We start from the raw sequence: 15,720 nt of genomic DNA, 5'->3' as shown, positions 1-15,720 counted from the left end.
ATTGCATTGAAGGGGGCACAGCACAGTGTTTATTGCATTGAAGGGGGCACAGCACAGTGTTTATTGCATTGAAGGGGGCATGCACACTGAACTCTGCATTGTTGGGGCACAGCACAGTGTTCATTGCATTGAAGGGGGCATAGCACAGTGTTCATTGCATTGAAGGGGGCACAGCACATTGTTCATTGCATTGAAGGGGGCACAGCACAGTTGCATTGAAGGGGGCATGCACGCTGAACTCTGCATTGTTGGGGCACAGCACAGAGTTCATTGCATTGAAGGGGGCACAGCACAGTGTTTATTGCATTGAAGGGGGCACAGCACAGTGTTCATTGCATTGTGGGGGCACAGCACAGTGTTTATTGCATTGAAGGGGTCACAGCACAGTGTTTATTGCATTGAAGGGGGCACAGCACAGTGTTTATTGCATTGAAGGGGGCACAGCACAGTGTTCATTGCATTGAAGGGGGCACAGAACAGTGTTTATTGCATTGAAGGGGGCACAGCACAGTGTTCATTGCATTGAAGGGGGCACAGCACAGTGTTTATTGCATTGAAGGGGGCACATCACAGTGTTTATTGCATTGAAGGGGGCACAGCACAGTGTTTATTGCATTGAAGGGGGCACAGAACAGTGTTTATTGCATTGAAGGGGGCACAGAACAGTGTTTATTGCATTGAAGGGGGCACAGCACAGTGTTTATTGCATTGAAGGGGGCACAGCACAGTGTTTATTGCATTGAAGGGGGCACAGCACAGTGTTTATTGCATTGAAGGGGGCATGCACGCTGAACTCTGCATTGTTGGGGCACAGCACAGTGTTCATTGCATTGAAGGGGGCATAGCACAGTGTTCATTGCATTGAAGGGGGCACAGAACAGTGTTTATTGCATTGAAGGGGGTACAGCACAGTGTTTATTGCATTGAAGGGGGCATAGCACAGTGTTCATTGCATTGAAGGGGGCACAGCACATTGTTCATTGCATTGAAGGGGGCACAGCACAGTTGCATTGAAGGGGGCATGCACGCTGAACTCTGCATTGTGGGGGCACAGCACAGTGTTTATTGCATTGAAGGGGGCATAGCACAGTGTTCATTGCATTGAAGGGGGCACAGCACAATGTTCATTGCATTGAAGGGGGCATGCACGCTGAACTCTGCATTGAAGGGGGCATGTACACTGGTCTCTGCATTGAAAGGGGGCATGTACGCTGGTCACTGCATTGAAAGGGGGCATATACCATCTCCTGTACCATGACCTGTGACATGCCTATACCATCTCCTGTACCATCACCTGTGCCATGCCTATACCATCACCTGTGCCATGCCTGTACCATGACTTCAAAGTCACGCAATTTTTTACTGCGTTTTTTGACGCAAAGCAATACCTATTACATTTTTCTTTTTGCGCCCCCCCCCCCAAAAATTTTGAGCACCAGCCGCCACTGATTGGTATAATGTCAAGGATTTTGCAGACAGAGGAAATGAGCTTTTCAACGTTAGCAAGCATGTTGTGTGAAGGTCCTTCTTCATTATAATGACAATGTGGGGAAGAGAAATCCTCTGCACCTTCTTCCAGTACGGCATCCATATCCTCTCCATTCCCTCCTGTCTCTGCATCCTCTAGGACCGGCATATCGGGATCTGACTCCGGTTGGGAAGCTAGATCGGGAGAAGACGTGGGGAGTTTTAGCGCTCTGGACAAAGATGGCCGTATTAAAGCGGAGTTCCGGCCAAAAAAAAAATTTCAATAAACATACCCCCGGGACAGTCAGGGCTAGTACATTCCATAATGGCTAGCCTCTGATCTGTCCCGGTTTGCACTTACCTGCAAGATGAAATACTCACTTATAAAATTTCTTCTCCAGCGTTGTCATCTCTGTTGTGGGCAGCTGAAGCCAGCGTGATCCTCTTCTGCGTCCTCTTCCGTGTCTTCTTCTCCCAGAATGCGCCTGCACCGGACCCTTCCAGGGAGCTGAACGTCATCGCTCCCAGGAATCAATGCGACGGCACTGGCCCCGCTCGTCTCGTCATATGTATGGCCCATGTATGCATATCCCCCTGAGGAAGACACATGATCCCTGTGTCGTCACGCGTAGGGGAGGGGACAGGACGGACGGAGCGATACACTATTGTCTAGGTGAGGCTGTCAGCTATCGGTGCACGCTGTGGAGACCGGCGGCGCTGTGCAGTCTCTCCCACTATACCGCCACGATTTCCACCATTTACTTGATGCTATTGTCCAAGTGCATGTGTTGCACCTACAAATGTGAGTGAGATTTATCCACCTTTATTTAATAAAAGCTGATTGTTTAAGGATTTCATACACTTTTGCAAGTCTTTTTGTTTGCATATATACTGCATTGATTGACGCTGCAACTCATGTGAATGAGATGAGCCCTGAAGGATATGGATGGATGATCTTTTTGGGATAACAATCTATGCGCTCTTTTTAAGGATTTGAGGTGAGCACCCATTCACAAGGGGGTGCACGGCTGGCTGTCCACTGTGACACTCTGGTCACTTCTCTCTGCGAGCACAGATCACTTTAGGATTACATTTTGGACTTTGTTTATTGGCTTTTTGCACACTGGACTTTTATATCTATATATATTTTATATTTTCTCTTTTCTATGAGTATTATATTATATTTATCACTTTATTAGCACTATTGGCACTTTAACCACTTTACCACCGGAGGATTTTGCTGTCTTCCGTCCAGGCCACTTTTTGCGATTCGGCGCTGTGCGACTTCAACTGACAATTGCGCGGTCGTGCGACACCGTACCCAAACGAAATTTACGTCCTTTTTTTCCCACAAACAGAGCTTTCTTTTGGTGGTATTTGATCACCTGTGCGATTTTTACTTTTTGCGCTATAAACAAAAAAAGAGCGTTTATTTTGAAAAAATAACAATATTTTTAACATTTTTTTATATGAAATTCCCCCCAAAAAAGATGTAAAAACCAATTTTTTAAAAACTTTTTGGCCAATTTGTTTTCTGCTACCTATGTTTGGTAAAAAAAATCGCAATAAGCGTATTTTGATTGGTTTGCGCAAAAGTTATTGCGTTTACTAACAAAGGGAAAGATTTCTGTCATTTTTGGTGTTTTTTTTTTTAACGCGTAATGGCGGCGATCTGCGATTTTTTTTGCGGGACTGCGACATTGCGGCGGACAGACCGGACCCTGACTGACATTTTTGACACTTTTGGGGGTACCAGTGACATTACTGCAGTAATCAGTGCTATAAATATGCACTGTTACTGTAAAAATGACACTGGCAGGGAAGGGGTTAATTTTATTGGAGAGGGAGGGGTTAATGTATGCCTGGTGCTTACTGACGTGTAGGGGGGGAGGTGACTGTGTGAGTCATGGACAGATCGGATGTCCAGCTATGCTGAACAGTCCGATCTGTCACTCCCTGTCACTATGGAGATCCGCCCGCTGTGTTTACACACAGCGGGCGGATCTCCAGACTCGATCCCCGACGATCGGGTAAGAGCAGCGGCGATCGCCGCTGCTCCTCCCCTGGCCCGACTCCCGCTGTGAATGAAAACAGCGGGAGCGAGCCTCCGGCGGCGCGCAAGCGCCGCCCAGAAGGGGGAGTGTCCAGTCACGTTAATACTACGTGGCTGGACGATAACGAACCACTCTGCCGCAGTAGTATTACTGTGAGCGGTTGTAGAGTGGTTAATATTATGTCACATATAAATATTTTAGGTTTTTAATAATTTAAGCACAAATTAATTAATTTAATAATTTTTTATTTGCGCAACACTATAAATTTATTTCAATTAAGCACACTATTATGAGAAGTGGAGTGTCTGCGGCAAATAACTGATCGATTTAGAGCCTCAGGGTCGCTCGCAGGACTTATTCCTTATAGAACCAGAAATGGACATTGGTGGTAACGCATGGACTTTATATACAGTCCAGCATTTTGGACGGATAAGACTACTTACTCTATTATTCTTTAGGATAGAATCAATATTTCTCATTCCATCTTCCATTGCATTGGAAGAGAGGCAAGGGCTAAGGCAGGTTCACAGGCTGCAACTGCAGACAGATATACCCCCGAAGAACAAGACCAACACATGAAGTTACCACTAGAAGATGCTGCACCCCTCCAAGGACACATTCAATTATCATGACTGAGTATACCCTTGAAGGACACAGCATCCTCCAATGACAACTCTTATGGCTAAGCTCACGAAGGCCACATCAAGCAAATAGGTTACTCATTATCAGGGCTTGTTTTCCCAGAGAATAGGTGCAGGTACTACCCCTTTCTCTGTCCCTACCCACCTCTGAGTATCATTCCTTGGTTCCATCCCCCTACCCACATCCGAGCACCATTCCTTGGTTCCAAACCCCTACCCACCTCCGAACACCATTCCTGGGTTCCAACCCCTACCCACCTCCAAGCACCATTCCTTGGTTCCACCCTCCACCCACCATTTCTTGGTTCCACCCCTACCCACCTCCAAGCACCATTCCTTGGTTCTGACCTCTACCCGTCTCCAAGTGCTGCCCTTTTAGACAATACAAAAACAGGTATCATTTTGTTGTAATGAGTAATTTGTATGGAATTTGGTAAAGATAACAAGAAAAACAGTAAAATAGATTCCCTGCAGCCGGTAACGAAAGATCCCCTAACAACAATGGACCACCCGTAACAGAATTCCCCCCTGGCAAATAATAGACTACTGGCTGCAACAACAGGTCTCCCCACAGCCAGCATCAATAGACCCCTCCCAGCAACAACTAACCCCCCGAAGTTTAAGACCCACCCCCCAGCAATAGTAGGTCCTCCATCATCAATAATAGACCTCCTCAGCAACAAAAGACCCCCCTGCCAAAATAGATCCCCTCCATCTAGAACAGACCCCCCAGCAGTGAGCATCAATAGACCCTGCAGCACACTCCAGCACCCCTTGCCATTACATACAGTCAGTGCTACAGGTGCCTTATTTGCGGTCCCCCGCGTTGCCACTGAAAAAAAAATCCCTGCTTATTATGCTGGAAAAGCTCTTCCTCTTCATAAATGCCTAATCTGACATCCTGCAATGCAGGAAGAAGTGTCCCAGTTGGGACAAGGTGTTGACCACTAAGACATTCTACTCTGTCCTTCTGTTCACTTTGCACCCCTCTTCTAGAATGAGCTTCTAGCTTAACCACCATAAAGCTGACAGAAACTTCTGCTTTCATCAGGTAGGACACATGTTGTGTGCCTGAGATAGAGCTAGAACCGGATACAGATATTGGTGGTAAAACTGGGTCCTACTCTGGTACAAGAGACACATTGTCACTCCAAGGCTGAGTATTGAGTGGACCTTTGGCAGAGCCAATCTCCTGTGATTTACAATTGGCTCCCTTTCTCCTGGTCTCCACCATAGCTACAAGGGTATGAGGGTATCCCCCTGTGGGGTACTCATGGAATAGGTGCAGTGTGTCTGAAAGGAGTATGTGGTAACCCAGGTGTTGACAGTCCTGCAACAAGTGGTGAAAGGGCACCGGAGTACCTTATCAGGACTCTAGGTGGAAGTGGCATTAAAGTGTGTGACCAGTGGTGTGACCACCTGAGACTGAGGTCTGAATTTTAGCGCAAAGTTTGAAAAGCTTACGCCGTAAGGGGAATACATTCCAGACTTAGTAATGTTTTATAGAGTAATGGTCAAAGTTACAGGGAGACCCTGTCTTATCTGTCCTGAATGCTGGACTGTATAGAAGGTCCATGATTTACTCGAAATGGTGGGCATACCCCCGAAGAGGTCCTCAGGGACTGGGTTCCATAGTTATGAGGTTCCATAGTGATGAACTACAACCCTGGACCTATATAGCACCCTGTGGCTAACTCAACACATTACACCAAGTGCCATAGGGAGCACCTCATGCTGGATCCAATGCCTGAAACAACATTACACAGCATTTCCAGAGCGTGGGGGTCTGAGTACAGCTTCCAAGGTTGTACCGATCCGGGTACACTGCTTCTATGAAGACAGTAGAAGACAGCAAGGGCTGATTGAAGAATCAGAAGATAAAATAATAAAGAGGAGAATAATAAACCAGTGAAGATAACCCGCAAATATATCCCATTCTAGGTTGGTGCACATTATTCTGCTCACACAATCAGTGCAAGTCCAGCTGGTCACTGAGACATCAAAAGAAACTTGAATGGACAATCATGCTCCAGCAAAATACTCCTTTATTAGAATATATCCAGAAGTGACAACATGGCAGGAGAGATGAGACTGTCGGTCTCATGATCGGTCGAGAAACGATCGACTGATTCAAATTCTTTTCAAATCGACTGATTCGAACTTTTGCGCAAACCAATTAAAATACACTTGCGATTTTTTTTTACCAAAAATGTAGCAGAAAATAAAATTGGCCTAAAATGTTAAAAAATTTTGATTTTTAAATTTTATTTTTGAGAATGTCATATAGTAGAATGTAAAAATATTGTTTCTTTGTTTTTCAAAATTGTTGCTTTTTTTGGTTTATAGCGCAAAAAATAAAAATCGCACAGGTGATCAAATACCACCAAAAGAAAGCTCTATTTGTGGGAAAAGAGGACATCAATTTTATTTGGGTACAGCATCGCACAATCACACAATTGTCCGTTAAAGTAACGCAGTGCCGAATCGCAAAATAGGGCCTGGTCATTAAGGGGGCAAATCCTTCCCGTCCTAAAGTGGTTAAGAATAGGGTTACATCTTCCCACTTTGTTTCCTCTCCTTCTCTACTATCCAATCCAAGGTGCACCTGGCAATGTGGTTCATGTGACTTTAGTGAATGGATCTTGGTCAATCAGGCCTTCTATCTTCCGAATGGCAAACTGCATCAAATGAAACACTATGTGGACTGTAAAACCCCAGGGATTGTCTATATCATGCTCTGTGAATGTGGGGCTTATTATATAGGTAAAACTATACGCTAATTTTAGCTCAGAATAAAAGATCATGTCTATTATGCCAGAAATAATTCATTTTGTGTCCCTATCGGGAGACATATTGCCCTCAAACATAGACATGACACCAGTGTCATGAAGTTTGCAGCTCTCGAGCACATTCCCAAAAAATCCTAGAGGTGGTGACTGGGAGAGGGTGATCCTCCAGGGGGAAGCCAGATGGATTTCCTGTCATAAGACCACACACCCGCCTGGCCTCAGGGAGGCATTTATAGTAGATTTAAGCCCTTCTTGTGAGGGATACCCTTTTATGGTGACCTTTTTTTATTGGACTATTTGACTTACTTTCCTATTTCTGTGTTAAATAACTGATATTGTCTAACTTGCATTCCCTCTGTTATGCAATTCATGGCATTACTAGCCATATATAATATTAATAATAATATTTGGAATAATATATGTTTTCATTATTCTTTTGTAAGATTCTATAGATTTTTCTGTTTTGCAGATGGTGGATACTCCTTCCTTATCGCTTGGTGTGGCTGATCATCCCTTTCTCTGTTGTGGGAGGGCATAGGCATCCTTTGCCTATCCCCCTTGCATGCATGGGGGGTGTTTGGTAGTGTTCATTTTAGCGTTAACGATTGCGCTTCGGCACATGGCGGTTCGTAGTGGACACTCCCGAGTGTGTGCATTGGGAGCATGTCGCGCATTGAGGGCTGAAGATGCGGAGCGTGGCGGGAACATATTGCCTGGCAGTCCCAGGGCTCGGTGAGCAGCTTCTCATGGCGGCAGGCAGATGCATATCTGAATGTGCCGTGGTAAGCAATGTTTAGGACATAGTACCCGGTAATATAACATATTTGTGAAAAGGAGATTAGCCTATTCTTACTGATGTGTTTTGTGGATTACAGAGGAATGGTGTTGCATCATAGAGCCATTTGTTAGATGGACCACTTGATGACCCAATGTAATTTAGATCCGACCAAACACTTCCTGAACTTTTTCCTATATACCTGCGTCCACAGGCATGTGGCAATGCATAATTGTGAGTATTACTCTTCCCAGTGAATTTCCCCCCACATATATATATATATATATATATATATATATACACACACACATGTGTTTTTCTTCAAGATTTTTAATCGAAGCTTGTATGTCTTGCTGTCCCCATTCTCCGATCACACCACCCATCACCATATATTCTAGACTGCGTTTGAAATACATTTTCAGCATAGAAGCTGGATGCCTTTTGGATGGACACATACCCTAAATTAGGACTTATATGACATACACATATTTTTATTCAGGATTGCTGTCCTTTCCCCCATCTACTGTGGTTGGCACCTGGTGTGTTCCTATACCCACCCCAGGCACTTGGGTTGACCGACCTGTTATCGAGCCTTACTCGCATTTAAATATACATTATTATACAATAAAGACATGTTACTAACACAATGTTGTTCTAGGTAACTCAATTAGAACTGGTCATATGTCTGGGTCCTGAAGAAGCCAACTTAATGGAGAAAGGTTGACCGCACAGACAACACCATAATATACCACTCTATGGACCATGTTCATCTATTCTGTATATGTTTATTTTATTAAATGTATATTTTATGTACTAATTTACCCTGCTCGAGTATCACCAAAATCTTCTCTTCTAACATTTTAATTGTGTTCCAAATAAAATATGATGTTTTTACTGAATATGTCTCCTTTCTGGCGTCGATATAGTCCATCATTGTAGGATACTGGGGGTTCTCCGGTCATTTCTATTAGCTTTATATGTATTGTTTGGGTGAGACCCAAGTCTATTTTTTCCATTGTCTACTCCATTATTATTTTTCTACTGCTATCAATGGCCAACACAGTACAACACTTAATCCATGTATTTGGTGATCTCTGATCTCCTTATCAACTGTTTCTTACATGATGAAGATCAGCCATGGAGTATATCTGAGGTGTATATCAGGGGTGTGCTTCTTCCCCACATGAGAGTTGTGATGTCTAGCAATATTCATATAGAAGACAACCTCGAGGGTTGTGTGCACTAATACACCTTGAGAGTTGTATGGGATCCCTGATGTACAGGAAGACAGGATTTCAGTGAGGAACAATACCCTCACTCGGGATAAGAAAGGAGCTTTTCCTCCGTGTGAGATTTCTGATGTGTGGAAAGACTGGACTTCACTGAAAAACATTTCCCGCACTCATGGCAGGAATACGGCTTCTCCCCTGTGTGAGATCTCTGATGTAAGTTAAGACTGGTCTTCCTTGAAAAGCATTTCCCGCACTCAGGACAGGAATACGGTTTCTCCCCCGTGTGAGTTCTCAGATGATGGTTAAGAACAAACATCCGTGAAAAACATTTCCCGCACTCTGGACAGAAACAAGGCTTCTCCCCCGTGTGAGATCTCTGATGTCTGTAAAGATCAGACTTCCGTGAAAAACATTTCTCGCACTCAGAACAGGAATATGGCTTCTCCCCTGTGTGTGATCTATGATGTCTATTAAGAAGGGACATGTTTGAAAAACATTTCCCGCACTCAGCACAGGAATTTTGCTTCTCCCCTGTGTGAGATCTCTGATGTGTGTAAAGATGGGACTTCACTGAAAAACATTTCCCACACTCAGGACAGGAATACGGCTTCTCCCCCGTGTGAGATCTTTTATGCACATCAAGATTGGATTTATAAGGGAAGCATTTTCCGCACTCAGGACAGGAATGTGGATTCTCACCTGTGTGAGATCTCTGATGTGTGAAAAGATGGGACTTCACTGAAAAACATTTCCCACACTCAGGACAGGAATACGGCTTCTCCCCCGTGTGAGATCTTTTATGTACAATAAGTCTGGATTTAGAGTGGAAACCTTTCCCGCACTCCGTACAGGAAAACTTCTTATCTGTTGGAAAGATGGCAGCGTCCCTCACAGTCTGAGGTTCCTCAGGATAAGAGGAATACGATGGTCCAGCACTGTCCCTCACAGTCTGAGGTTCCTCAGGATAAGAGGAATACGATGGTCCGGCACTGTCCCTCACAGTCTGAGGTTCCTCAGGATAAGAGAAATACGATGGTCCGGCACTGTCCCTCACAGTCTGAGGTTCCTCAGGATAAGAGGAATACAATGGTCCGGCACTGTCCCTCACATTCTGAGGTTCCTCAGGATAAGAGGAATACGATGGTCCGGCACCGTCCCTCACAGTCGGAGGTTCCTTAGGATAAGAGGAATACGGTGGTCCGGCACCGTCCCTCACAGTCTGAGGTTCCTCAGGATAAGAGGAATACGATGGTCCATCTACACTGTGTGGTGCCGGATGGACATTTGAGGTAGCCGGGTTTTCTCCTGGACTATACTGTGTGATGTCCTCATCTTCTACTTTACAGTCTGGAGACAAAGTGAGACAATCCTCTGAGGTTTTCCTCATCTCCCGTCCATCTACTAAAATAGAAATACAAAGATTATTACTAGACATGAGCAGATTGGTTCCCCTAAACCAGGACTCCGTCCACATGAGACAGCTTTGTCTCTGAGGATCTTACAATTCCCCCCTCAAGGTAACTAGTAAATGGGTCTTCTGATCTCCTACCAGTTAATTTCTTTATTCATGGACCTTAGTCAGAGAGTGAGGAAACAAACGAGAACTGTCTTTTATAGGAGTGAGAGTGATGAGGGGATTATAGGACGAGTGTCCCCTCCCCCTCTATCACTCATTGCCATCTTCCCAACACAAGAAGTCCTGCACTCCCTTATTTAGTCCATAATTTAGTCATTAATAACAGCGGGGCTGAGCCCCACTGGAGGTCAGAGAGTGGGGATGGGGGGAGAACAACCAAGATGAAGACATTATTATCAACATGTAAAAGTCAGATATAAAATGTCCAGCTGGTAGGAAATGGGTGTAACAAAAGAGAATCCATATTATGTGTATATATAGCAGTGGGTAGAGGGGAGAGAGCAGAAGTCAGGACTATGTAATGTACAACATATTGTATAAGATACAGCAGTTAGGACTATATAGTATCAGAATGATGTAATATAAAACATAGAGTATATAGTGCAGGGGTCAGGAGTATGTAAAGTACAATATAAATTATACAGTGTAAGGGTCAGGACTCATAATATTGGTATTCAGTAATCAGTGGAAGATTAAATGTTTACATGAGACAAGTTGCAGAGATCCCACAATGCTAGATACATAAATTGTGTCTGGAGCACAGAGAAGGAAGATTATCGGAGAGAAATACAGGAATACAGGACGGGGGAACACAGCTCAGGAAAGTGACCAGGGTATTACAGGCTGATATCACCCAGTCCTTCACCCTACTCTGGACCAATCAGTGAGCAGTATGGGTGGAGGAATGTATTTAGTGTTAATGACCCACCTGTGCTGATCTCTGTAGGAGTGTCCTCCTCTATAAATGTCCCTGTTATTCCATCCTCCTCCATAGACTGCTGATCATCCCTCACATACATCTCTTCTTCTTCTGCTTTAACCTCAACTTTAGAATCTCTCAGGTTTCCACTCTGAATATATAATAAAAATAACATCAATGGTAACAATGCAGATAATGTACAGATCCTAATGATACTATCAGTGATTGTTCCTCATCTACCTGATGATGGTGAGGGATGGTGTGACCTTCCTGTGTGGAATCCCGGGAATACAGAGGACGGGGACATCTCTCTGGTGGGTTCCCATTACTGGATCCATCTGTAGGAAACACACACACTGACTGAATACATTGTTTCTATGCGTTTATCAGATGATGGGGGATCTATGTGGAGCCTCCGTACTGCTCTCTCCTTTACAATAAAGTCTCCTCTTACCCGGTGATGTGAGGGGCGGCTGATTCTCCATCATGACGTTCTTGTAGAGATCCTTGTGTCCTTCTAAATACTCCCACTCCTCCATGGAGAAATAGACAGTGACATCCTGACACCTTATAGGAACCTGACACACACAATGATACAGTCACCATCCAGACACATCCCTTGTCTGTTACTGGATAATGTCCCAGAATTCCCAGCACCGCTCACCTCTCCTGTCAGCAGCTCCATCATCTTCTGGGTGACTTCTAGAATCTTCTGCATGTTGTGTCTCTCAGGTTTTAGGGAGTCACATGGAGGCACTGTGATGGTCATATGATCTCCTGACTTCAGAAGAGGAAATCTCTGTATTGAGGAACCAATAGGAATATCATGTTAGAATCCCAGAATCTTCCTCACCTCTCCGGTCAGGTCTGTGTTTTATTAATAGAGATAAGAGTGATGTCATGTGACCTTCCAGAATCCTCCTCACCTCTCCAGTCAGCAGGTAGATGATCTCCAGGGTGAGGTTTAGTATCCTCTCGGTCATATGACTCAGGTCCTCCTCCATCTTCATTGGTCATGTAATCTATACAGGTTTCCCTGTAAACCAATAATTACAGAGAATGATGTGGACTGCACTGGTTGTACAATATTAGGATGGGGATGTATGCGGGATAATATGAGGGAAGAATAGACCCCAGTGGGATTACACACAGAGGAACATTCAGTTTAGTGTTGTTTTGGTCCGGGAACCTCTTACCTTTGGCTTGATGGATCAAAAAACTCCTTTTTCTATATAAAAAGTGCTAATTTTTGATCTGCTGGCAAAGAAAGACAAATAAGATTCCCATTATGTCTAAATAAACCCATATCCCCCACACTTGATAAAAGCCATATACATTTTTTAGAAAAGACAAATAAAGAAATAAAAATGAGGAGAATGTTCCAGCCCAGTAAGTGGGGAAATGTTCTGACCCTGAAAGGGTTAATCTAGGTTTCCACATGTAGCACTATTCTTTTCACTCTCTGCGGCTACTGGGATATGATGGCGCCACCTGTATAGTATTTAGGAGCAGAGTCTTTATAATGGGTGTGATCAGGACAGGATCTATAACATGTGCCAGTGCCTCCACTCAATTGGGGCTTTTGAATAGCAAGTGAAATCCCAATTGAGAAATGTATCATCCATACAGACAGTAATCCACACAGCATTGTATTTGAAAGTCCATGTATTGAAGAAATAACATTCAGTGAACCATCCAACATAAGATATTTTCCAAACAGGAACATGAAATCAGACTGAAATTAGACTGCGACTAATATAGGCAACAGGCCTTAGTCCCCCTGGGTACTCCTGATGTAGGACTCCTCCTAATCCATCATAGCTGGCATCTACATGCAGAATGTATGGCTTTTATGGGTCTGCATAAGGCAACCCTGGTGCTTCTGTAAGACTTTTCTTAAGCTGTAGAAAAGCTTCTTCGCAAGCAGAAGTCCATCTCTCATTAAAAGGAGTTTTGCTGTTGGTGTCCATGCCAGGGTTTCTTTGAGCAAGTCATTAGGAGGCCGAGCAGTCTTGGAATACCCTCTTATGAAGCGGCGATAATAGCCACAAAACCCCAAGAAGGACCTCAGTTCTGTCAGATTTGTGGGACGGGGCCAGGTTACCACAGCCTCCACTTTAGCAGGATCAGTTGCTACCCCTTCTGCAGATACGATGTGACCCACAAAGTTTACTGAAGAACGAGCAAACTTACATTTGTCCAGTGAAAGTTTCAGACCTTCCTTCCTCAAACGATCTAGCACTTTAAACAGTCTCTGGTCATGCTCCTCCAGAGTGGAGCCAAAGACAATTATGTCATCTAGGTAGACAATACATTGAGTGAGACAAAGATCTCCCAGTGTTCAATCTATAAGACACTGAAAGTTTGCAGGTGCACCACTAATGCCCTGAGGCATGCCAGCAAACTGGAAAAACCCCAGGGGGCAAAAAAATGCTGTATTTTCTTGATCTTCCTGGTACTTGGTAAAAACCAGATCATAAGTCTATTACTGTGAACCATTTGCTGCCTTGCAGGGCATCAAAGGCTTCCTCAATGCGAGGTAGCGTGTATTGATCTGAGACTGTTCGCCGATTTAGAGTCCTATAATCAACACATATTCGCACTCCACCATTTTTCTTTCTGACTACCACTATTGGGGATGCATACAGGCTTTTAGACTCAGCAATGATGTTTTCGTCTTTCATTTTGTGCAAGCACTCTCGAACATCATCCAGATCTTTAAGAGGTATGTGCCTGGATCTTTCTCTAAATGGGGTGCTATCTGTTAGGCGAACACTGTGCTGAATACTTTTAGCACACCCAACATCCATATCATCAGAAGAGAAAACATCATTGTATTCCATTAGCTGCTCTCCTAGTGTTTGTTGGTGCTCTGCAGGACTATAAGCATCATTCAAGTGAAAGTCTAATTTAGTTTCTTTCTCCTTGACCTTGGCAGGGTAGGAGCTAATGGTTTCCACTGGGTAACAATAGGCTACCTCTTTCCATGCTGGTATTATAACTGGGTGTGTGGTAATGTTCCGAACAGTAACACCATCCATTCTTGGACATTTTACACTATAGTACCAGAAAGGAAAGAAGAAAGACTATCTCCCAGCCACTCTTTGCAGCCTCTTTTGTATCAGTCTCTAGCAGGAAAAAAGCTACCGTTTGCACTTGGTGAAATTTCCACATAAACCCGCAACACTCTCACTCCCCCTGTTGGAAGCTCTATGGGATGCCATGGATTTCCCACACACCCTCCAGGAAGACCAGGAGCAAAGTTTTGGCAGATATTTTGAAGCTCTTGAGCTTCAGGCAGTGAAGGTAGGGGAGTTCCCTGTTGGGACTGAAGAAAACGCACGAAAGCAGCCTCAACGGCTTCAACTTTGGAACCCAAAATCATAGGAGCATACGTATTACCCCCAGGTGGAGGCCTCACATAAGCAATGACTTTAGGTGGGGGATCTTCATCAGCTATCACGCTAGAAATGCAAAGCTCAACTTCTAGGCAACCATCCATAAAAACAGGATTTTCTCCCACACCATAAACAGGCAAAGTGTCCACAGGTTGCAAAGGGAGGTGGTTTAAGTGTTGCGGATAGAAGGGCCTGTATATGATAGTCAGCAGAGAACCAGTATCAAACAGAGCAGTAATTGCTATATAATTAAAAAGGAAGACATTTCTCTGGCCATATTCTCATCTCCACTCTTGACGTTCCTTATGATCTGCTTCTCTATTTGCCTACTTTCTTTGGATCCTTCTTCCATCTCGACTTGGTCAGCTATTCAGGAAATAAATGTATGTATGCATATTGAATTCCTTCGCACGCACCCCTTATGAAGGGTATTCCCGCAACGCGTAGGGTGTCGGGTGCCCACTGGAAATCTATGCTCTACAGCTTTTTTGTCCAACTCTGACAAGTTTTTACAATTTATTACTTTTATACATGTATCTTTATTACTATGTTGATTTTATTGTGATTCATTAAAATTATGTTTTAATTAACAATTGCGGAGTTACTTTTGGCCCTCAAAGTCCTGTTCCCTACCAGGGGGTTTTTTTCTTTGATATTCAAATTTGGGATGTTGGCCTTACAACACCTTGCTCTAGATGAGTGCCCTTTCTTTCTTCAATACATGGACTTTCTAAACTAAGCTGTGTGGATTACTGTCTATGTGGATGATACATTTCTCAATTGGGATTTCACTTGCTATTCACAAGCCCCAATTGAGTGGAGGCACTAGCGCTTGTTATAGATCCTGTCCTGATCACACAGATTATAAAGACTCTGCTCCTAAATACTATACAGGTGGCGCCATCATACCCTAGTAGCCGCAGAGAGTGAAAATAATAGCGCTACATTTGGAGGCACTGATGAGATAAATATCTTGGATCAGGACATTAGAAAACGACCATGTCACTGTTATCAACAGAAGCTGTGAG

At 44.0% G+C, this 15,720-nt stretch overlaps 2 protein-coding genes across 2 annotated transcripts in view; one reads left to right on the top strand and one right to left on the bottom strand.

The window, feature by feature from the left end:
• Positions 1-15,720, top strand: part of LOC309550242 (uncharacterized protein) — a gene marked incomplete at both ends in the record, with an annotated part of 302,087 nt that overhangs the window by 150,603 nt on the left and 135,764 nt on the right. The window lies entirely within an intron of this gene.
• LOC309548821 (uncharacterized protein) overlaps positions 1-15,720 on the bottom strand; it is a 110,713-nt gene that overhangs the window by 1,309 nt on the left and 93,684 nt on the right. Inside the window, exons 2-5 of the mRNA XM_082248759.1 lie at positions 11,959-12,093; positions 11,749-11,872; positions 11,577-11,632; positions 9,081-9,862 (exon numbers count right to left, since the gene is read on the bottom strand). Of these exons, the coding sequence (XP_082104885.1) occupies positions 9,081-9,862; positions 11,577-11,632; positions 11,749-11,872; positions 11,959-12,093 (1,097 nt within the window). The remainder of the gene's footprint in view (positions 1-9,080; positions 9,863-11,576; positions 11,633-11,748; positions 11,873-11,958; positions 12,094-15,720) is intronic.

This window comes from Pelophylax lessonae, assembly GCF_965119305.1.
Source record: "Pelophylax lessonae genome assembly, chromosome: 3".
Lineage (NCBI taxonomy): Eukaryota > Metazoa > Chordata > Amphibia > Anura > Ranidae > Pelophylax > Pelophylax lessonae.
Note: the sequence above shows the minus strand (reverse complement) of the source record. Positions and strands in the feature narration are given on the sequence as shown.